Source organism: Pelophylax lessonae, assembly GCF_965119305.1.
Source record: "Pelophylax lessonae genome assembly, chromosome: 9".
Taxonomy (NCBI): Eukaryota; Metazoa; Chordata; class Amphibia; order Anura; family Ranidae; genus Pelophylax; species Pelophylax lessonae.
The window spans coordinates 243,030,966-243,055,059 of record NC_138776.1 but is presented as its reverse complement, the minus strand read 5'-3'; the positions used below and the strand labels follow the sequence as shown (position 1 = coordinate 243,055,059).

At 45.8% G+C, this 24,094-nt stretch overlaps 1 protein-coding gene across 1 annotated transcript; it reads left to right on the top strand.

The window, feature by feature from the left end:
• Positions 1–692: 692 nt before the first annotated feature.
• LOC309563220 (proteoglycan 3-like) lies at positions 693–13,863 on the top strand. Its single transcript, XM_082267584.1, has 4 exons — positions 693–1,003; positions 4,385–4,519; positions 11,387–11,492; positions 13,747–13,863. Exons 1-4 carry the CDS (start codon positions 701–703, stop codon positions 13,803–13,805), a joined length of 603 nt encoding a protein of 200 aa, XP_082123710.1. The 5' UTR covers positions 693–700; the 3' UTR covers positions 13,806–13,863.
• Positions 13,864–24,094: the final 10,231 nt, after the last annotated feature.

Below are 24,094 nucleotides of genomic sequence, written 5' to 3'. Positions count from 1 at the left end.
ATTGAAAATTCAAATCTACTTGTAAACCATCTTAAAGCGGAGTTCCGGGCACAGAAAACATTTTTTCAGTAAACATACCCCCGGGACAGTCAGGGCTAGTACATTCCACAATGGATAGCCTCTGATCTGTCCCGGTTCACACTTACCTTTTAGAAGAAATACTCACTTATAAAATTTCTTCCACAGCGTTGCCATCTCTCTTGTGGGCAGCTGAAGCCGGCGCGATCCTCTTCGGCGTCCTCTTCCGTGTCTTCTTCTGCCAGAATGCGCCTGCCCCGGCCCCTCTCGTCACTTCCGGTGCTGCGCCGCATTCCTCCACAGCTTCTGGGCATGCCCAGAAGCTGTTTAGAAGGGAATGCGGCGTTGCCCGGGAAGTGACGAGTGGGGCCGGTGCCGTCGCATTGATTCCTGGGAGCGATGACGTTCAGCTCCCAGGAATCATCGCAAGACAGGAAGTGACGGTGGAGCTGCGGCGCTTAGGGAGGAAGTGAAGGATATGTGAGTATATTCGATCTCCAATTACAAGGTAAGTATAAAAAAAAAAAAAAAAAAAAAAATACTTAACTATCCAATTCCTTTTCAGGTTAAGGAGACCAAGCGGACGGGCACAAAAAAAAAAAGGGTCGATTTTGTGCCCCGGAACTCCGCCTTAACGTTTTAAATGTATTTTTTTTAAGATGGTTGCTCTGAAGATGGCCCGATGTCTCAAGATGGCCCAATGTCTCAGGATGACCCAATGTCTCAAGATGGCCCAATGTCTCAAGATGACCCAATGTCTCAAGATGACTCAATGTCTCAAGATGGAATAGAGGATCCAAATGGCCAGGAGAATTACTGTGACATGCCTGATACCCTGCAGACAACTGATTTAAATGACTGCCAGTTGGGGAAATGCCACAATGTCTCTATAGAAATAAATAAAAGATTTGGTGATGTTTGTCCAGACAAAAGTACCTGTCACTATCAAGCTTTCAACTGCCCCACAAGCTTTAGGAGGGCTCAGGTTAGTAAAAATCCTAAAAAAGATATTTTTTTCCCTCAATTTTTATTAAACACAGAACAATATGAAATAGATAGGTGGGAGGATGAGGTGGGATACGAGAGGGCAGAGAGGATAGGTGGGGGAACAAAAAATGAAACCAGTCTTTAACATTTTACAACCCCAACTAAAAGCCACTAAGTATACTTTTATGACTATAAGATCATTTCAGGATAAGCAATGACAGTAAATTGATGGTTAACCCAAAAGTGATGTTTAGTTATGGAACCTATTATGGTAGGTTTAGTTACGACCTGGCTTTTCATATGTAATTTCTACAAGTTTTTGAAGAACATTCTTGAGAAAATGTCGTGATATTATGGCTAAAATATTTCCTCACCTAATATGTCCACCTTATTGTCTCTTCCCATTAGTGACCATGGTTCTAAATTACTGTTCACCCCGAAGTAGGTTTTGTGGTTGGGTGCTATACATAGTCAAGGAGGGGATAGTCAGGGGCGTAACTACAGGGGTTGCAGGGGTTGCAATCGCAACTGGGCTCCATGCTCCAGGGGGCCCGTGTGGCTCCCCTATATACCTGGATAGGAGGGGAGGTGGGGCAGCATGTAGAGAAATCACTGTCCTCCTTTTTCCTCTTGTAGCTGCAGGAGGAAAATGGAGGAGATTGGTTCCTCTGTATGTTGCCCCTGCCACTCCTCCTATCCAGTTCACTTGTGTTCTGCTGTCTCTGGGCCCCTGTGTGCTCCCCTGCCCCCCCCCCCCACTGTGCTCCCTCCCCCCTCCTGAAGGCTGCTGCAGGGGATGTGTCACAATAGAGAACCAGGAAGGGGTCGGTAAATATGTAATTTACCAGCTCCTTCCTTTTCTGAATGGACAGAGTCATAGTCAGTGACATTGTAAAAAAATAAAATAAAATGATAAAAAAAATAATACAATTAAAATACCAAAAAATAAAAACTACTGACACCAGTGGGTGAACTTCCAGGATCGCAAAGGTCACACTTGCGACCGGGCCCTGGTATCCCCCACTGTGGGGAGGCCCCAAGATGGCAGGAAGGGGGCCCACTGCAGAACTTGTGAAAGAGTCCCACTGCGGGACAGTAATAAAGTGCCCGCAATGAGAGTAAAGGGCCCCAGGATCAGTGGGAAGAGTCTCAGGCTTGAAGGAAAGGGCCCCGGCCAGGGGTCCCGGGGGGGCCCTTCATGGTTTCTTGCACCGGGGGCCCTGAAGGTTCTAGTTACGCCTCTGGGGATAGTAGAAGGTACACAAACATATCTTTTTTTTTTTTTAAATCAGCTCTCTGAAGATTAAATTTATTATCAGAGAGCTGATTTTAAAAAATCAAAGTGTGGTTTATCTATAAACATAACTTTAAGAATCTGCCTGGTTTCAATTATCCCAGGTTTCCTCAAATCTTGCTTAACCACTTTACCACCGGAGGATTTTGATGTCCTACATCCAGGCCACTTTTTGCGATTCCGAACTGTGCGAATTTAACTGACAATTGCGCGGTCATGCAACGCCGTACCCAAACCAAATTTACGTCCTTTTTTTCCCCACAAACAGAGCTTTCTTTTGGTGGTATTTGATCACCTGTGCGATTTTAATTTTTTGAGAAATTAATAAAAAAAGCGACAATTTTGAAAAACTAACAACATTTTTCTACTTTGACAGTTAAAAAATATCCAATATATTCAATTTTTGTCATATATTTAGGCCAAAATGTATTTAGCTACATGTCATTGACAAAAAAATTCTCAATGAGGGTATTTTTAACCGCTTTAAGACCGGAAGATTTTACCCCATTCCTGACCAGGCCATATTTTGTGTTATTTTAAGGGACAATTGCGACGCTGTACTCAAATTAAATTTATGTCTTTTTTTCCCCACAAATAGAGCTTTCTTTTGGTGGTATTTGATCACCAGTGCGATTTTTTACTTTTTGCGCTATAAACAAAAAAAGAGCGACAATTTTGAAAAAAATAACAATATCCCCAAAAAAATGTAAAAATCAAAATTTTTTAACATTTTACGCCAATTTGTTTTCTGCCACCTATGTTTGGTAAAAAAAATCACAATAACCGTATTGAGCTGAAACTTCACAGGTACACTTTTTAGACCCCCCCCCCCCTAGACACTAAATCCAAAGAAATCTAATTTTTTTTTCTCCAATAATTGTTTCAATAATTGGCTCTCTATCAAAAATGACTTTTTGATAGAGACTTTTTTTTGTGTGATTAATAGTCCCTGGGGCATGACCAAGAACCCTAGGCACTTTTTAGGGGCATGTATTGGGTTTTAGGGTTTCAAAATGGTGTTTTTTGATTCCATATACATATATGTATATATATATATATATATATATATATATATATATATACACACACATATATTTATATACATATCTCTATCAAAAACGACAATTTTTAAGAACTTTTTTTTTGTGTGATTAATAGTCCCTTGGGCATGACCCAGAACCCTAGGCACTTTTTAGGGGCATTTATTGGGTTTTAGGGCTTCAAAATTGTGTTTTTTTATTATATATATATATAAACACACACACACACACACACACATATATATATATCTCCCTATACAGAAGTTCATGCCTGCCTCCAAAGACACACAAAAAACGCCCAATAAACGCCTGAAACAAAAACGCCCCGGTGTGAAAGGAGCGTAACCCCATCCCTGTGCTACTGAAATTCTAAGAAAAATTATCTTTTTTTCTGGTTCTGGACATGCTACAGAGCTGAAACTTCACAGGTACACTTTTTAGACCCCCCCCCCCCCCCAGACACTAAATCCAAAGAAATCTCTTTTTTTTTTTCAATAATTTTTTCAATAATTGGCTCTCTATCAAAAACGACAATTTTTAAGAACTTTTTGTTGTGTGATTAATAGTCCCTGGGGCATGACCCAGAACCCTAGGCACTTTTTAGGGGCATTTATTGGGTTTTAGGGCTTCAAAATTGTGTTTTTTGATTCCAGAAGTTCGGGTCCCATTGATTTCAATGGGGTTCTGGAATCCAAACTGAACTTTCGGGAAATTCGGGTGTTCTGGTCGAACCAAACTTTTCAAAAGTTTGATCAACCCTAGTCATTACGTCTTTATGGAGCTGGCTTCTTGCACAAGGGTACAGACATGTGGGAATTGTTGCTACACAGTTGAAAGAACACAACTGTATAAAATGAATTTGTATGCAGTAATATTAAAGAGGTATTTTTATACTTTTGGCCATATAGCAGGTGCGATGGTCAAATTTTTGGCCATTATGAGTATAATTGCTTGACAACAATGTGCTTTTTTTTGTTTTTGGCAGGAGTAATGCTGTGTTTGTGTGAACTGATGTATTCATTATCCTTTCCCACTTCTTCCATAGAATTATTGCAGGTGCCGAAGAGGGAATCTTAGTTCAGTTTCTGGTGTGTGGGCCAATAACCAGATCAGATGTGTTGCTAAGAGAGCGTGTTCAAACCGGAATTATGCATGGATTGGTGTGTGGAAACCTGCCAATGTAAGTGACAGTTTAGATTATCATACTATACACTGTAAGAAATTCAACTCAATATCTATGTTATGGAGAGGAGGAACAAAAGGAGTTCAAAAGGCTTTCAAATTAAAACACTTGAAAAGATGAACATTATTTTCCTACATTTAAAATCCCCAAAAAACAAGAAATTAGGCACTCAAAGGCAACCTACAGGCAAGACACAACAATCAATAATTAATATGTTTTTTTTTTTTTTAAATAGTTACATAGCCTTGTGTGCATATAGTATTTTTGCAGAGAATAATCTTCATCCGTTTCCTGCCTCCTGTATCTTAGAAGGCCTTCTTGTGATTTAAGGGTTTCCTACTAAAGATCTCCCATCAAAAAGGCCTTCTTGTGATTTAAGGGTTTCCTACTAAAGATCTCCCATCAAAAAGGCCTTCTTGTGATTTAAGGGTTTCCTACTAAAGATCTCCCTTTAAAAAATACCTTCTTGTGATTTAAGGGTTTCCTACTAAAGATCTCCCATCAAAAAGGCCTTCTTGTGATTTAAGGGTTTCCTACTAAAGATCTCCCATCAAAAAGGCCTTCTTGTGATTTAAGGGTTTCCTACTAAAGATCTCCCATCAAAAAGACCTTCTTGTGATTTAAGGGTTTCCTACTAAAGATCTCCCATCAAAAAGGCCTTCTTATGATTTAAGGGTTTCCTACTAAAGATCTCCCATCAAAAAAGACCTTTTTGTGATTTAAGGGTTTCCTACTAAAGATCTCCCATCAAAAAGGAAGAGTTTCCTACTAAAGAACTCCCATCAAAAAGGCCTTCTTGTGATTTAAGGGTTTCATACTAAAGATCTCCCATCAAAAAGGCCTTCTTGTGATTTAAGGGTTTCCTACTAAAGATCTCCCATCAAAAAGGAAGGGTTTCCTACTAAAGATCTCCCATCAAAAAGGCCTTCTTGTGATTTAAGGGTTTCCTATTAAAGATCTCCCATCAAAAAGGCCTTCTTGTGATTTAAGGGTTTCCTACTAAAGATCTCCCATCAAAAAGGCCTTCTTGTGATTTAAGGGTTTCCTATTAAAGATCTCCCATCAAAAAGGCCTTCTTGTGATTTAAGGGTTTCCTACTAAAGATCTCCCATCAAAAAGGCCTTCTTGTGATTTAAGGGTTTCCTACTAAAGATCTCCCATCAAAAAGGAAGGGTTTCCTACTAAAGATCTCTCATCAAAAAGGCCTTCTTGTGATTTAAGGGTTTCCTACTAAAGATCTCCCATCAAAAAGACCTTCTTGTGATTTAAGGGTTTCCTACTAAAGATCTCCCATCAAAAAAAGGCCTTCTTGTGATTTAAGGGTTTCCTACTAAAGATCGCCCATCAAAAAAGGCCTTCTTGTGATTTAAGGGTTTCCTACTAAAGATCTCCCATCAAAAAAGGCCTTCTTGTTATTTAAGGGTTTTCTACTAAAGATCTGCCATTAAAAAGGCCTTCTTGTGATTTAAGGGTTTCCTACTAAAGATCTCCCATCAAAAAGGCCTTCTTGTGATTTAAGGGTTTCCTACTAAAGATCTCCCATCAAAAAGGCCTTCTTGTGATTTAAGGGTTTCCTACTAAAGATCTCCCATCAAATTATCTGAACATAATCAGAATTACACCCTTATCAAAACCACAGCTATTAAATTCTAAATACTGTATGTAACGGACCGTTTCAGCAGACAAGGGGTTAAAATCTGTTTAGGCGATATGCCCCTTTCTGAGAGACAGGCACAGCTACTGCAGAACATCAAACTCCCGAACTGGATACAAAATAGAACTCCAACCTGGAACCTCACAAATAGCTGCTAGCAGACGAACAGGAAAAGCATACATCAGCTTACACTCCTAGCAATCAGTCTCCAACAGCATACAGTGAATCCCCCCAAGGACGAGACAAAGCTCTGAGTTGAGGGTAAAACAGGAACAACATTTATTGGAAGAACACAGCACACTTTTATACAGAATTTGGAACATCCTTCCCCCAACAACCGCTTTCCCATTGGTCAATTGCACAGTACCTGCAGTTCCCAATAAGGTCCTCTCCACCCATGCAAATGAGGGCTTGAAAATGAGTCAGCAGTGATTGGTCAGATAGCTTGACCAGAAGGACTGCCATGCAAATGAGGACTTGAAAATGAGTCAACAGGGATTGGTCAGATACAGAACAATGGTTCCCTAACGAGCCTTCAATACACATTACTCTGAGTGTCAATACATCCCTTAGCAGACAACAGGTGAGGTCATTAGCACACCTGACAATAGGTGAATGGAGAGCCACCTCAGACAGTCTGTCTCCTCAGAACTTCCTGTAATGACCATATTAGGAGTTGACTTCCTGTTCAGAGACCTCATGGCAAATGGGAACAAAAATCTTCATATTGCAAGGGAGACATTATTCCTGAATATGACTGTCCCATTTGTAGTAGTCCAAACCATATTTTCAGTGTTCACCGCCCTCCTGGTCACCCTGCATCCATAACAGATGCAGGGTGACTTAAACATAAGAAAGCCACACAAGGCTGGACATAGTGCCTCCCAACCTCTTTAAAGGAATTTGGGGTCCACAGCCCCCCATGCCCAAAGTGACTCCTGTCACACTGTAGTTTTCATTTCATTTTCACAGTAATTGGCTTCTTCATAGCCAGTTTGAAGATGGATATTGTGGGCTCAGAAACTTTAAATCATTTAGCCCATTGCTAGGTTCTAATTTATTTCCTTTTTCATTTTCCTAAATTTTTGTAGATATGTCTGATCACCCATTTTACAAATGAAGACATGAAAGATTCCTTTTTTTTTTTTGTTTCCAACAGATTGGATAATTCTAAACTTTCATGAGAAATAAAACTAAATTTTGAATAAATGATTCAGCTAGTTTTTAAAACGCTTGTTCATCTCTTGGTATCAGCTCATATTTTCAGCCCTACCTATCAATTCAGTGGCATTGAGCAGGTATCAGAGGAGGATTGGGATCCTTTAGTCTAGGGGCAAGAACAATCGAGTGGCCCTCTTGTGGTAGGGACAGATTTTTGACAAACCTTTCCATATCTTCAATCACCCCAACTTCTTTTGTGACTCTAAACATTTATGGCACTTTTCCACTGCAATTACTGGCTCGGCTCTACTCGGCCCTGCTTGGCCCGGTTTGGTTTTCCACTGTATGATATCGCATGGTACGGTGTTGGAACGGTTCGGTACGGTTTGGTATGGTTTGCTTTTCCACTAAAAGTAGTACTAAAGTAAGTGGGTGGGATAACAACGATTCTCTGACCAATCAGTGGCTAGTAGTGACAAACAGTCAGCTGCATGCAAAGGATTGTGGGATATGGTACCTGTATGGTACCTCTTGGAACCACAATCTAGGTGGTACTGTTTTAGAGAGCCGTACCGTTCGGTTCCATGTAGTGGAAAAGCGCCGCCGTACCGTACCGAACCGAACCGTTCCTACACCGTACCATGCGGTACCAGCAGTGGAAAAGCACAAAAGCGAGCCAAACCGTTCGGTTCCATGCAGTGGAAAAGCGCTATTTGTCACATGATATTTCACAGCCACAAAGGGAGGTTATGCTGGAAGACTTTCCTTTTCTGGATGCTGTGATCGCAGGACTGAGCTGTATATAATGCCCAGCATGTGTCACTGATTGCGGTTCCCATTTTACTCACTGTCTCATTGGTGAAGCATCTCTACTCAGGGCCAAAAACCCAACAGATCTTGTCAGTACTGACCCAGAGGACAAATACCTCCCTGCCTCCCATCCCAGTTGGCCCTGGCAAGCTTAGTAGGACCATATAGATGAAAACACAGCTGGAAAAATAATACAATCTTAGAATGCAGAGGCATGTTGCAGTGTAGTCCAGAGCAAAGTGGGCTGATGAATAAACAATATGGCTACAGGGCATCCAGGTGGTCATGGTTCTGCATGATAGGCTGCAGTTTTGTGACTGGGTCAAGGAGAGGATAGTACTAATGTCCCTAGTGTGAATGAATGGCTGGCATAACATTACTGAATACTGTTCATTTTAAAATGTATCTAGAACTTTTCTATAGAACACGCACAGTATGTGGTCCCACTTTGGCTTTTATTTGTGAAAAGCAACACTTGGGTTGGGGGAGTTGAATACTGTAGATTTTAAAAGTTATCTAGTGTTTGATTTTAATTGACAACGTTAAGTAAAACTGCAATGGGGTAATCTGCACTAAGCTAAGATACAGTAATCTTTGGACTGTAGGCAGTAGGCACCAAAGGGCACCCCCAATGCAGTGCTGTGAAAGGCAGAGGGCATGTCTATGCAAATTATGACATTACCAAGTCTGTATTTGCCAAGCAACTTCCATAGCTCTGAGGGAACGACCAGAAAGACACATTTAAACAGAAAGGTTTAATACACACCCTTTACTTTATAATTGAGCTCCATACCTTTAGGGCCATGTTCTGCTATGGGTGACTCAAGCTGCCCTTGTTTGGTCCGTTGCTTTTTCCCTTTAGCATGTTACAGTAATAGATTTCACTCATGTGTTTCTAGTAGCCTAATTCCCTCTTGACTATCTGTGAGATGGGCCCTCCCTGCAGAAGCGTTTGCCTGATTTTTTTAAATAGTCAAGGATCACCATCTCAACAAGACAACATTAGCCTTTGTTTAGATGTGCCATGGTGCTGTGCATGTCATCAGTTATGCAACCAGACAGAGAACTGAGTGATCACATGACCACTGATTGCTTGCTTCTCCATCTTCATGCTTTCTGCTCTGCCCTTCCAGCGCTCACTGGAACATCGGGCTGTGGAGGGGGTGGGAGCAACTGGATATGGGTTCCCAGCAGTGAGCTGAGAGGCTGAACTGGTTGCCAGTCAGGCACCTGGGCGGATCCCAAATTTTTGTCGGGAACCCTGCAGAGCCTGTGACGTCAGCCAAAAGGGGGCTTTAGCCTGCTGTTGACTGAATCTGGGTCACAGGAGTGAAGAACGAAATCCACTACCACAGGAGAAGTATGGCCAAATTAGCTTAGGCCATACTTCTCCCTTAAAGCAGTGGGTTTCGTTGTACTTTATACCCACAGAATTCCAGAATTCCAGATATTTTAGACCCACAGAATTCCCCCTCTCTCTCTCTCTCTCTCTCTCTCTCTCTCTCTCTCTCTCTATCTCTCTCAATCTCTCGCTCTCTCTCGATCTCTCTCTCTCTCTCGATCTCTCTCTCTCGATCTCTCTCTCTCTCTCAATCTCTCTCTCTCTCTCGATCTCTCTCTCTCTCTCTCTCGATCTCTCTCTCTCTCGATCTCTCTCTCTCGATCTCTCTCTCTCTCTCTCGATCTCTCAATCTCTCTCTCGATCTCTCTCTCTCTCTCTCTCTCTCGATCTCTCAATCTCTCTCTCGATCTCTCTCTCTCGATCTCTCAATCTCTCTCTCGATCTCTCTCTCTCTCTCTCTATCTCTCTCTCTCGATCTCTCTCTCTCTCGATCTCTCTCTCTCTCGATCTCTCTCTCTCTCTCTCGATCTCTCTCTCTCTCTCGATCTCTCTCGATCTCTCTCTCTCGATCTCTCTCTCTCTCGATCTCTCTCTCTCGATTTCTCTCTCTCTCTCTATCGATCTCTCTCTCTATCGATCTCTCTCTCTATCGATCTCTCTCTCTCTCAATCTCTCTCTCTATCGATCTCTCTCTCTCTCTCTCTCTATCTCTCTCTCGATCTCTCTCTCTCGATCTCTCTCTCTCGATCTCTCTCTCTCTCTCTCTCTCTCGATCTCTCTCTCTCGATCTCTCTCTCTATTGATCTCTCTCTCTATCGATCTCTCTCTCTATCGATCTCTCTCTCTTTCGATCTCTCTCTCTCTCGATCTCTCTCTCTCTCTCGATCTCTCTCTCTCGATCTCTCTCTCTATCGATCTCTCTCTCTATCGATCTCTCTCTCTCTCGATCTCTCTCTCTCTATCTCTCTCTCTTGATCTCTCTCTCTCGATCTCTCTCTCTCTCTCTCGATCTCTCTCTCTCTCAATCTCTCTCTCTCTCTCTCTCTCTCTCTCTCTCTTGATCTCTCTCTCACGATCTCTCTCTCTATCTCTCTCTCTTGATCTCTCTCTCTCGATCTCTCTCTCTCTCTCTCTCTCTCTCTCAATCTTTTCCCTCACCTTGTCTATTTTTCTTCTATTAATGGAAGCTTTCACATTCCTATCTTGACCTATTTCTGTATCTGAGTGTTTGTACAAGGACCACTTAGGCTGACCATACACTGGTAGAATTTTATGTTGCAAAATTTTTGTTTGGTTTTCTACTTATTGAAGCAGTGCCAGGCAGCTACCATGCTCCGTGTTAGGAAAAGTAGGAGGCTCTTTTGAGATGATTGGACTGTTACATTGATTTTGGAACCAAAGGGGGATTTATATCAAATATAGCTAACAGTGGAGTTTACTTTTAGACCCGGTTCACACTCATGCGAGTGCCGGGTTCGCATGTAATGTCGGAGCGCACTGCTCCGACATTACATGCGATCAGCTGTGCGGTGCGAGTTTAGCCATACAGTTTGTATGGCTAAATTCGCATCGCACCCGGTGCAAACACGCACAGGAGGCATTTTTGCAGCCGCATCAGGATCGGATCGCACAGCGGTTCACACTTGTGCGATCCCATCCTGTGCGAACTGCACGATCGCACTGCGATATGCGATCAAACTGGGGGTGTCGTTAAGATTACATTGACACCCCCAGCGTATCGCATATGGCAGTGTGAACTGCCGGGGGTGCGTGTGCGATGCGGGAAAAGGCTGCGAATTCGCAGCCTTCCCGCATCGCAATAGTGTGACCCGAGCCTTAGGAATAGCTTTCTTGCTCACTAACATATATATTGTAAATATCTATTTTTCTTCAACAGTCTTGTGCCTATATAAACTCTAATGGAAGCAGAGTGTCCTACACTAACTTTGCTTGTGGGCAGTATCGAACTTCGGGAGCCTGGTGTGTAGCCATGAATTTGTCAAGTAAGTAACAAAAAAATGTACAATAATATAGCAAATATTGAACTTTAAAGAGGAAAAAAAAATAGCAACTACAAAAATTGGAGCTGCTGACTTTTAAAAAACAGCCCCTCACCTGTCCCACAATCCAGCAGTGTGCTCACCCTAGTCGGTTTGTTTCATCTGCTGTCTTCTTTCCATCTCAACTATGGGCACTTGCCTGTAACAGTTCAAGGCAGCGGTGCCTCTTACCTGTCCCAGAAGATTGCAGGGTGGAGGAAGGAGAACTTCAGCTTCCGATTGCCTAGGCAATCAGAGTGGAAGTTGGAGCGGGAATCTGTCAAAATCGAGTACCCACTTCCCCCCCTGCGCTCCTCAAAAGTGCCAATACTTCAAGAGGAGCAGGGGATGAGCTCTTAAAGCAGAACTCCCTCTTTTGGATGGAGCTCCGATTTAAATACAGATGACATCTTTAAAAGGACAGTCTATGCAAAAATGGCTTCTCACATATCTAGGATTATACTGTAGCACCCATATTTTGTAGACCCTGTCTCATTGCAAAATTATATTTATATTATTAATAATGTGTTTTTAATGAATTCCTATCATCCCGGATAGGGTGGGAGGTCCTAGATCAGTGATGGCGAACCTTGGCACCCCGAATGTTTTGGAACTTAATTTCCCATGATGCTCATGCACTGTGCAGTGTAGTTGAACATCTTGGGAAATGTAGTTCCAAAACATCTGGGGTGCCAAGGTTCGCCATCACTGTCCTAGACTGACTAATGGAATCAGAGAGAAAGTGGAGTTCAGAAACACTTGATGGGGAGTTCAGAAACACTTGATGGTGAGTTCAGAAACACTTGATGTGGAGTTCAGAAACACTTGATGTACATTTAAAGTACAGCCAAAGGCTCCCCCTATGACAGTCTAAACCAGTACCAAATTAATTTGCTATGTGAAGCACAAGCCTCAAAGTACTGTATTTTCTGGCGTATAAGACTACTTTTGAACCTCAAAAAAATCCCCCAAAAATGGGGGGTCGTCTTATACGCCGAGTATAATATCTCCAAGGTAACCTAAGTATAAGTATTACCGGTAGATGTAATTTCTCAAGACGCTGGCTGTGTGGGAATCCTGTACCGGTATACCATATGTACCGTAGCTTCGGCTACATACAGTACACTGAGCCAATCAGGGAGAGCGACGTATTCTATTATTGAATGCAAAGCCTGCTTGGATTGGCGTAGTAACATCAGCCCGCCTCTCTGACTCTGCCAATCCGAGCAGGCTTTGCATTCAATAATAGAATACATCGCTCACTGTGATTGGCTCAGTGCTGTATACTGCATGTAGCCAAAGCTACGGTACATACGGTATACCGGTACAGGATTCCCGCACAGCCAGCGTCTTGAGATTACATCTACTGGTAATACTTAGGGTACCTTGGAGATATTATGAGAGATTACATGTATTAGAGGAATGGAGTATCTTGAAGATCTATGAGAAATCTGATGTTTTTCAATGGTGTTGCCTTGCTTCGGAAGGGGGATAGTCTTATATGGCAAGTATAGCCCAAAATCTATGTTTTAACTTGAAAATTAGGGGGGTCGTCTTATACGCCCAGTTGTCTTATACGCCGGAAAATACGGTAAACCAAAAACATCCTTTTTCATCTCCTGACTGAGCCAAATCCTCCTTCATCTGTACTTCCTATGCTCCCTTTCTCAGACACAGCCTACATGAGAGGGGTAACTCTGTTCTGAACCCAGGAGCAGTGAAGCATCGTTGCCACCTCATCATAGAGAAATGCATTAGATGGTCTTCATTGGTAGGATCAACAGGAATTTGCAGGGGGACTCAGACAATTGTTACCGCAGATGCACTTTTAAATATTTGCTGTAGCACTTTTGTAATGGAAGGCCATCGTTCTACTTTCAATGTAAAGTTTTTGAGGCATCCCCTTGCACCAGACACTGTATAATGGAAAATAGAATGGTTTGGACAGCAGGAGGTGGGACAGTGACTATAAAGAAATAATGGGTGGTGCAGGAAACGTGATCACATTTTACAAATTAAAGCAGCTTATATGGCACAGAAGTATTTATAATTCCTTGAAAATATTTTTGGGCTGGAATTCATTAAAAGCTCAATTATGTCCAAAATTTATTTTTTAGTTTTAGATAGCAGGAAAAGGGTGTATAATTTTTTTTCAAGAAAGACTGTTCACAAACAATAAATATGTTGCTTAACACCTCTATCCCGTTTTGTCATCCAGATGGTCTTTGGTATACTTTCAACTGTTGCACGTCACTGCCCTTCATCTGTACAATCTAAGAGTGGAGGATCTACGAAGGCTTCTGACCTCCATCTCCAAAATTCCTGTTGCAAAATTGTCTTCTTTCATCTACATCTTGACCGACATTTCATCTACATCTTCCCCTGCTTTATATACTACATGTTGATTTTTAAATAAATCATTAATGCATTCAGAATTGTTTTGTGTGTTTTTGTTTTCAAATTTGTGGTTTATCATGGTTTTGCTGGTTTATCATAAAAATCTAAGCTTGATATCACCCACTGTCTGCCTGGCCATAGGCAGCTCTCTAATTAGGCAATTTAGGCAGTCGCCTAAGGCCTCGCACCTACAGGGGCCTCGCGGCCAGTGGCGGAGCGACAACATTTAGAAGGGCGCAGTCAGGGAAATCTCCCAAGTAAAAGATTGTTTTAAATCCTCGGATATAAAAGTTGCAGCAGTGTGCTGCAGTCCCTTCACTGCAGCTGCCAGGTGTCTCTTGTCCGCTGACACTTACCACGCCTTCTCTGCCTGGGGATTGGCTGTCTGATCATGTAATCCTAAGATGTGGAGGAATCGGTGGGCGTGTACCTGCATCAGTAGGAAATGACTGCCCAGTCAGCTCACTCTGCTATCATCGTTTGTTGCTCTGGGAGGAGAGCTCTGCCCTGGCCCAGGAACATACAGGTAACCAGGCCCCGACTTGTCACTCTGCAGGCTGGTCAAGATTTGTGGTGTCTACTACGCAAAGGGGGTGAGTAACCCCAGGGAAGTTGGAAGAGTCTTAGAATGGTTGGTGGAGGAGGAGGAGAAGAATAAGAAGGCCCTGGGTGGCTGGAAGAGGAGAGGGTGGCTGGAAGAGAAGGAGAGGGTCCCTGGGTGGCTAGGGGAAAAGGAGAGGGTCCCTGGGTGGCTAGGGGAAAATAAGAGGGCCCCTGGGTGGCTAGGGGAAAAGAAGAGGGGCCCTGGGTGGCTAGAGGAAGAGAAGAGTGCCCCTGGGTGGCTGAAGGAGAAGGAGAGGGACCCTGGGTGGTTTGGGGAGAAGGAGATTGCCCCTGGGTGGCTGGGGGAGAAGGAGATTGCCCCTGGGTGGCTGGGGGAGAAGAAGATGGCCCCTGGGTGGCTGGGGGAGAAGAAGATTGCCCCTGGGTGGCTGGGGGAGAAGGAGATGGCCCCTGGGTGGCTGGGGGAGAAGGAGAGGGCCCCTGGGTGGCTGGGGTAGAATTAGAGGGCCCCTGAGTGGCTGAAGGAAAAGGAGAGGGCATCTGGGTGGCTAAGGGAGGAGAGGGCCCCTGGGTGGCTGAAGGAGAAGGAGAGGGCCCCTGGGTGGCTGAAGGAGAAGGAGAGGGCCCCTGGGTGGCTGAAGGAGAAGGAGAGGGCCCCTGGGTGGCTAAGGGAGAAGGAGAGGGCCCTTGGGTGGCTGAGGGAGAAGGAGAGGGCCCTCGGGTGGCTGAGGGAGGAGGAAAGGGCCCCTGGGTGGTTTGGGGAGAAGGAGATTGCCCCTGGGTGGTTTGGGGAGAAGGAGATTGCCCCTGGGTGGCTGGGGTAGAAGGAGAGGGCCCCTGGGGGGCTGGGGTAGAAGGAGAGGGCCCCTGGGTGGCTGGAGAAAAAGAAGTAAAGGGGCTCCTGGGTGGCTGGAGGAGAAGGAGAGAGCCCCTGGGTGGCTGGGGGAAAGGGCCCCTGGGTGGCTGGGGGAAAGGGCCCCTGGGTGGCTGGGGGAGAGGGCCCCTGGGTGGCTGGGGGAGAAGTAGAGGGCCCCTGGGTAGCTGGGGGAGGAGAGAGCACCTGGGTGGCTGGAGGAGAAGGACAGGGCCCCTGGGTGGCTGGAGGAGAAGGAGAGGGACCCTGGGTGGCTGGAGGAGGAGAAGGAGAGGGACTCTGGGTGGCTGGAGAAGGAGAGGGACCCTGGGTGGCTGGAGGAGAAGAAGGGGAGGGCCCCTGGGTGGCTGGGGTAGAAGGACAGGGCCCTTGGGTGGCTGGGGTAGAAGTAGAGGGCCCCTGAGTGGCTGAAGGAGAAGGAGGGGGCACCTGGGTGGCTAAGGGAGGAGAGGGCCCCTGGGTGGCTTAAGGAGAAGGAGAGGGCCCCTGGGTGGCTGAGGGAGAAGGAGAGGGCCCTTGGGTGGCTGAGGGAGGAGGAAAGGGCCCCTGGGTGGCTGAGGGTGGAGATGGCCCCTGGGTGGTTTGGGGAGAAGGAGATTGCCCCTGGGTGGTTGGGGTAGGAGAGGGCCCCTGGGTGGCTGGGGTAGAAGGAGAGGGCCCCGGGGGGCTGGGGTAGAAGGAGAGGGCCCCTGGAGGGCTGGGGTAGAAGGAGAGGGCCCCTGGGTGGCTGGAGGAAAAGAAGTAAAGGGGCTCCTGGGTGGCTGGAGGAGAAGGAGAGAGCCCCTGGGTGGCTGGGGAAGAGGGCCCCTGGGTGGCTGGGGGAGAAGGAGAGGGCCCCTGGGTAGCTGGGGGAGGAGAGGGCACCTGGGTGACTGGGGGAGAAGGAGAGGGCACCTGGGTGGCTGGAGGAGAAGGAGAGGGCACCTGGGTGGCTGGAGGAGAAGGAGAGGGCACCTGGGTGGCTGGAGGAGAAGGACAGGGCCCCTGGGTGGTTGGAGGAGAAGGAGAGGGCCCTTGGGTGGCTGGAGGAGAAGGAGAGGGACCCTGGGTGGCTGGAGGAGGAGAAGGAGAGGGACCCTGGGTGGCTGGAGGAGAAGAAGGGGAGGGCCCCTGGGTGGCTGGAGGAGGAGAGGGCCCATGGGTAGCTGAGGGAGAAGGAGATTGCCCCTGGGTGGCTGGGGTAGAAGGAGAGGGCCCCTGGGGGGCTGGGGTATAAGGAGAGGGCCCCTGGAGGGCTGGGGTAGAAGGAGAGGGCCCCTGGAGGGCTGGAGGAAAAGAAGTAAAGGGGCTCCTGGGTGGCTGGAGGAGAAGGAGAGAGCCCCTGGGTGGCTGGGGGAGAGGGCCCCTGGGTGGCTGGGGGAGAGGGCCCCTGGGTGGCTCGGGGAGAAGGAGAGGGCCCCTGGGTAGCTGGGGGAGGAGAGGGCACCTGGGTGACTGGGGGAGAAGGAGAGGGCACCTGGGTGGCTGGAGGAGAAGGACAGGGCCCCTGGGTGGCTGGAGGAGAAGGAGAGGGACCCTGGGTGGCTGGAGGAGGAGAAGGAGAGGGACTCTGGGTGGCTGGAGGAGGAGAAGAAAAGGGACCCTGGGTGGCTGGAGGAGAAGAAGGGGAGGGCCCCTGAGTGGCTGGAGGAGGAGAGAGCCCCTGGGTGGCTGGAGGAAAAGGAGAGGGGCCCCTGGGTGGCTGGGGAAGAAGGAGAGGGCCCCTTGATGGCTGGGGGAGAAGGAGAAGGGCCCCTGAATGGCTGGGGGAGGAGAGGCCCCCCCGTGACGCCAGAGTCAGTTGCCAGGGAAGAGAGTGGAGCTGAGCCAGTCCTGCATATCTGACATCAAAGCCAAACATGGTGGAGCTGGAGCCCTTTGCCCTACACAATGACAGTACCCGAGGCAGAAGGTGAGGGGTAGCAGGGCTGTGACATTATATAGCATATGGACTCTGTACAATATTGGTAGTTTTGGTTGGAGTTGTCCTTTAGATGTTTAACTCTGTTGTTTTTCCCCCCCAGCTGTGAGGGACTGAGGAATGACAGCCCACTATGCTTGTACTTCTAGTGCCCTAGAATGTGGAGGACTAAGGAATCCTCAGTCCCTCACAGAGGGCACTACAAGTTCCAGAATAGCAGGCTGCCATGCCTTAGTCCCCACAGAGGGCACTACAAGTCTTAGCATAGCAGGCAGTAGTTCCTCAGTCCCCTACAGAGAGCAGTACAAGTCCAAGCATAGCAGGCTTCCATTCCTCAGGGAGGAATGGCAGTGCACTATACTGGAATTTACAGTGTCCTCTGTGGGGACTCAGGTATGGCAGCCTTCTGCAGTGGGACTTGTCGCTCCCTAGACTGTAGCGGACTGAGGAAGGGAAGTGTAAGGGGGTCTCTGGAAACTCTGATGCAAGGGGGAGCTTTGGTGACCACAGAGTTCCCTTTTACACCAAAGTCCCCAGCTTTCCCCCTCAAATACGGGTTCCCAGAACTTTCCTTACATCAGAGTCTCCAGCATTCCCCCTTAAGTCAGGGTTCCCAGAACTCATCTTACATCAGAGTCTTCAGAGTTCCCTCTTACAGTATAAGGAGGAAACTCTGGAGACTCTGATGTAAAGGGGGCTCTGTGAAATTTGATTTAAGAGGGGGACTCTAATGTAAAGAGGAATTCTGTGGACTCTGATGTAAGGAGGAGTTGCTGGTGGGAATCTGATTTAAAGGAGAACTCTTATGTAAGTGGGGACACTGAACACTGATGTAAGGAGGGACTCAGGGAATCATGACCTACAGGGAAATGCTGGGGACTGTGATGTAAGAGCAGACATATATATATATATATACATACATACCCGATGTTTAATGATCTTTCATTAAAGAAGAATTGGTTTGAGAAAAAATTCTAGAAACTGTGAATTCATAGTACAAAGTTTAAGGCTCTTAATATATGCAATTTATACAGTTAATTTTTATTGCTTGAATTATTTTTCCCATTATGGGCGTGAGTGGGACCTCATGTCCAAGTTTTGCCTTAGGCCTCACAAAGCCTAGAGCCGCCTCTGTGCCTGGCTTTAACCCTCAGGCAGGGTGGCTGATAAGGGGGGGGACCACCAGTCCTCCTGTAGGGGGCCCCAACAACATGGGGAATCGGTGTGGTCAGGTGGAGGGGCACAGAAGGAAGCCCTGTGGGGCTCTCTGCAGCAGCTGAAAGCCAGTTTCTCCCCCACCTGCCAGCTTTTAGCTACTGTGGGCAGAGACACAGACACAAGGCATCGATCCTGTAATTGCTTCTCTGACACCGATTCTCTCCCTGTTTCTGAACCCTCTCCCCGTTGTGCCCCCCTTTCACTGTGCAACCCCCCCCCCCTTTCCCGCAGTGCTGCAGGCTTCACTTTCCTGTAAAAAAAAAAATAACATTATAAAAAAAAATTAAACATTGTAATAAATAATTTTAAAAAATTGTAAAAATAAAATAAATGTAAACATTTTTAATATTTAAAAATGTAAAAAAAATTAAAAAGGGCTAATTCACACGGGTTCTCTGTTATGTTTGTGTCCGCTAATAAGGATTTTAGTGCATTTTTAGAGAAAATATTGTCTAGATGAATTTGGGGGGGCCCTGCCAGGTAGGCTGTACCGGGGCCCCATGATTTCGAACACCAACCCTGCCCTCAGGTTAAGACCCCGTTCCCACTGGTCGCCTGACAGGTCGCTGTAGGTCGCCTGCCATAGAGAAGCTGCGGACCCGTTCTAATAGGAGTGACACAAGTCGCTCCGACTTAGAAAAAGGGGCCGGAGCTTCTTTGGGGCGACCCGGAGCGACCTGCATTGACTTCAATGATATGAAGTCCATGCCGGCCGCTCCGAGGTCGCGGTGCGAGCTGCGCACCGCGACCTGTGAGGTCGCCCCGGCAAGTAGCGTCGCCCCAGTGTGAACGGGGTCTTAACCTTCTATTCCCTACAACACAACTTGGCTTCTGAGCTGCTGCAATATCATAAGACTCTGCTTTTTAGTTTGTTGGGTTACTTTACATCTGATTTGTAGCCATTAAAGTAGAAGGTTTGCAACTTGCAAAAAAAATAAACGGTTTGCAAAAATGATTTCCCTGCTCCCCTCTACATAGACTCAAGTAGCTAATGGAATTTTAAGTGTGTTAATCTCTGTAGCTCCTTTTAATATTATATGGGATATAGGACTAGCAGAAGTGTTCTCTTTAGCTATTTGAGGAAGGGAAAAGTGTCTTTGTGTAAAATAATTGCCTATTTATTTCCGCCCACATTTTTTTGTCTTCTGCAATGTTTCCATTCAGTACCCCGGGGTGCCTAGAAACATCCCTATAGGTTACATAGTTAAATAGTTCTGTTGAAAAAAAAAAAACACAAAAAGTCTAACTATGTATTTATTTAATTTACTTTTTTCAATCAAAAAGATTTTTATTTTGTCAAACACCATACAATGCATAAGATCAAACAATCAAGTGGATAGAACCTCAAACCAGTAGAGGTTTGCAGTGGTAATTGCAATCAGGTAACAGTCAAATGAGTCAAAAGTAGAACATACATATAAAACAAATCATGCAGTATATTAAAACCCAGCCATATACCAAGGTGAAAGGTAGGATGGACAACAGGGTGTGACTTTCATGCAATCTTGCTACATTCCCTGCTACATAAAGCTCAAACTGTTGAAAACTTGGAAGAAAATGGTAGAAGACCTGCCACTATCCATCCCCCCCTAAGGGGATTTGGGGATTGCTAAATACCTGACCAGGCCGAGGTCTCCGAGCTCCATAAAGGTTGCGAAACATCCGGAGACCCCCTCCTGGGTCCATTCGAGGGGGATTCCCAGACTGATATCCGGGGATCCCACCATTCCTCAGAAATAGTCGACCTGGCCCTCAGGGTCCATCTCTAGAGTTAAAACCAGAATTTGCAGATGGAAAGGGGCAACAGTGGCAGGCCAACCCAACTATATCGCCAACTGTCATCGGTGGATATATCAAAACATACAGATACAACAGGAAAGGGGGAAAGAAGAAGAGTGGGTGGGAATAGACATAGCTTAGGAGAGGGGATAGTCAAAGGAGGTAGTCACCGGGGGAGTCATTTAATTTACTTTTACCTATTAGTTGAACTAACTACATACATCAATAGAAAACCTCCATATACAGAATCCTAAACCCACAGCTGATCCAGAGGAAAGAAAAAAAAACCCTATAAAGCATGATACAATTTGCTTCAGCAGGGGAAATACTCTCTCCTGATCTTGTAGGAAGCATATAGATATTCCCTGGATCAACATTTCTGGTGTTATTACCTATATTTATTAATATCCAGAAGGGATATTATGAACTGTACTTTTAGAGTCTCAAGTGAGAAAGTCTGTGGTTGCAGGGCAAAATATAGTTCACAGGCATTCTTGAAGGCCCTGAAATTATGGTTAAACATAATGGACTAGGTGGGACTTTAAGTGAGACCCCAATAGCATGACTTGCTTGTCTCACACAAAGTCCCAAATCGGAAATTAGGGATTGAAAGGCATTGTGCTTTACAGGCCATGCCCCAGATATTTAAAATCCCTATCTGTCTTTATACTGCATCCACCAAGGGGATGGAGGTGTAGGGCTTCTCAGCTGGTCCTTTCCAGTTTGTACCATTGTTACAACTTAGTTATTTGAGTTTTGAGACAACACACCAGTCATGGATGAGGGTGGGTTGGGGGAGGTTGGGCTGTCTCCCTCTCACCTGTTCCCCCATCCGTCCATTAGCAGCCATGTGCTTCCAGTGTGAAGACATTCAATTAGGAGTGTTAGGACTGCAGATTTAACAGGGTGCCGTGAAGTGGCTCTGCAGCTTTCACATGCGTTTGCAAATGTGTGTCAAGTAAACCCCTGTTCTTTGTATCAAGAGACAAGTCTACTTGGTTGGTGACAGACTGGAGGGTGAGTACATCAGACTGGGGGCTGGCTGACTTTCATGCACCTCTTATAATCCTTCAACCTCATTTTTTTTCCTGAAATTATGGTTAGTCTCCTGAAAAGTGCTCAGGAGTAGGCTCAAAAGGAGGCAACCCAACAGTTGAGGTGGCAGCTGGACTTTCCTTAGGAAGTGAGGCCATCATGGAGGGAACACCTGGCGTGTTCTTTTCAGATGAGGTGATGGAAGCAGAGAGAGTGTGTAGACAACTTCTAACTGGGAGAAGCCATCCTGCAGGTTCTTTACAGCTTGCATGAGGGCTGCGAACTGCTGACACAAAGCCTCCAGTGGGGAAGCACCCATTTCGGCTTTTGACACGATAGCTGGTTGATGCTGTCACGTACCTGGTTGGAGACCAAAGTGATGAGAGGGCTTCCCTTGAGCCCCCTGAAGATGATGACAGGGAGTACAGGGCGCAAAGAAGCATGGGTTGCCTGTTGGAGACTACTCATCATGATGTCTGGCTGGAGGGTTGCAGGACAGGGCATCCAGGCCAACAGCTGTATTACTGGAAAGCCTAGAGTTGAGGCAGGTCCATGGTAGTAGCAGGAGGTGGGTACGTAGTACCTGTTACGCAAGAGTCCAGACAAGACAGATCTGAGGTCATGCACAAGAGCCAGATGTGTGTCAAGAGAGTGGTCACGAAAGCAGAGCAGAGTCATACACAGATGGTCAGAAGAGGCGAAGTCCATTCACAAGAGTGCATCCCTGTATCAGTGCTTGCCAGCGCATTCCTAATATGTCTGTATGCATTCCTGTGTAGCCAAAAAAGCAGACATGCAGGGCAGTAGTGACAGGTCTTTGCTTCAGTGCATGCGTTTGCATTTGATTCGAGCAGTGCCCTGACAATTTCATACTCCTGAAGTTCTTCTCTAAGGTAGGATGTACAGTATCTCACAAAAGTGAATACACCCCTCACTTTTTTGTAAATATTTTAATATACTTTTTCATGTGACAACATTGAAGAAATGACAGTTTACTACAATGTAAATGTAGCAGGTTTTCCAGGCCTGTGGCCTGATGTGGGTCTGCCATTAGTACCGGTTACCTCTCCAGCCCATGTGAGCTGCGACCCTGGGTGTGAGCACTGAGACATCGACAACTCCGGCATCTTTGTTTTATGGTTTTTATTGTATTTTGAGGGGATGGGAGAAGGGAATGAGTGGGATACTCCTTTAGGCTTCAACTAGATACACTTGGGACTTTGTTCCTAAAAAATGCCCGTTGGCGCTTCCATGACGCCAGCCAACGCTCACTAACTCTGAGAACACACTGTAACTCAATAGACGTGCTGAATCCTCGACTTGAAGTCCAGAAGATCCAGGACTGTGAATTGTAGAACTACTGACACTGCTGTACTGCAAAGTCACTGAACACTTTCCTCCTGCCTTGCACTGGCTTGAGGTAGTATGTTGTAGGATTCTGTAAAGCTGTAACTTCCAACTGGCACACTCTGTACAATTCAGGGCCCAACTGCAGGAGCCCCCTTTATCCTTGAACTCTTCAGGGTCCACTGACTATGTACCCCCTCTGTCACTTCAGGGTCCTCAACCTAGGTACCCCCTTTCACCACTAGCTGGCAATGGATCCCCGAACCTCTTCCAGAGTGGTCCCCTCTAACTTCAGACAGACCCCCAGGGGCAATCCTCAGTACTCACAACCTGTGTAGGCTTTCCTGGGACTGGACCCCTCTGACTCTCCGCAGGTTCTCGGCACACCGGATCCCCTCAGCTTAGCTCAGCACTCTCTGGATCTGCAGGCAACACCCCGAGATCCTCTTCCTCAGACAGGAGGAGAGACAGCCCTTCTCTCCCTCCTGGGACTCTGCTCCTGCCAAAGACATTGTGTCATGCGCCACCCCCAAACTTATACTCACTCCCAGAATACTTTTTAGCATAATCTGCCTTCTGGGGTAGTTACAAGCCTGGATGTGTCCCCTGATTGGGTTTCCTCCACTGCCCTATGAGAAGCCTCTCACAGGAGCCAGTAAGGAGAATCCCCCCTCAGCAGGCACACCTGGAAACCATGACACCCTGACTAAACAAATCACAGCCCTGCTGTTAGGCAGACAATGGCCACTAAACGTTTACCTAGCACCTACCTGTAGGGTGCTACATAAAGTAGTGAGTGTACAGCTTGCATAACAGTGTAAATTTGCTGTCCCCCCAAAATAACTCAAAACACAGCTATTAATGTCTAAACCGCTGGCCACAAAAGTGAGTACAACCCTAGGTGAAAATGTCCAAATTGGGCCCAAAGTGTCAATAATTTTTGTGGCCACCATTTTTTTTTTTTAGCACTGTCTTAACCCTAATTAATTGGTAATCCTGCGAGATAAATAGGTCTAGCACTTACTGAAGAATACTGCAGCGAGCACAGCACTCTCTCTAAAGTGTATAAGATCCCAAGAAATTAAATGTAAATGCCGCGCAACATAAAGTGCTTCATAAACATATGTGTGTGTATGTGCACAAAAATAAATAATCAATAAGTATAAATTAAGATTTCATATATAAAGTGCATTCGATCTTGTCATAGTTAAAAATAAACAAATAGTAAAGTGCGTTGTCTATCAGTAATAACAAATCAATCTGCAAATATAAAGTGCATAACGTGCCAATGTAATCAACAGTACTTTTAAAATATTGTAAAACTGATGAATCTAAGTGAATTGTCCAAATATACACAGTGATCCAAATAAATAGTGAAAAAAGTGCCAGGTGCCAATTTCCAGTGCTGGATATTATTCTATAAATAGTCCATTAAAACCGTGCTTCCACTAA

Bases quoted from the DNA above. Each gene is read 5' to 3' on its own strand.
- LOC309563220 (XM_082267584.1), top strand. From the start codon at position 701: ATGTCTCAAGATGGCCCAATGTCTCAGGATGACCCAATGTCTCAAGAT. The intron at 1,004-4,384 runs GTTAGTAAAAAT...CTTCTTCCATAG, and splicing joins CAAGCTTTAGGAGGGCTCAG to AATTATTGCAGGTGCCGAAG. The intron at 4,520-11,386 runs GTAAGTGACAGT...TTTCTTCAACAG, and splicing joins GTGTGTGGAAACCTGCCAAT to TCTTGTGCCTATATAAACTC.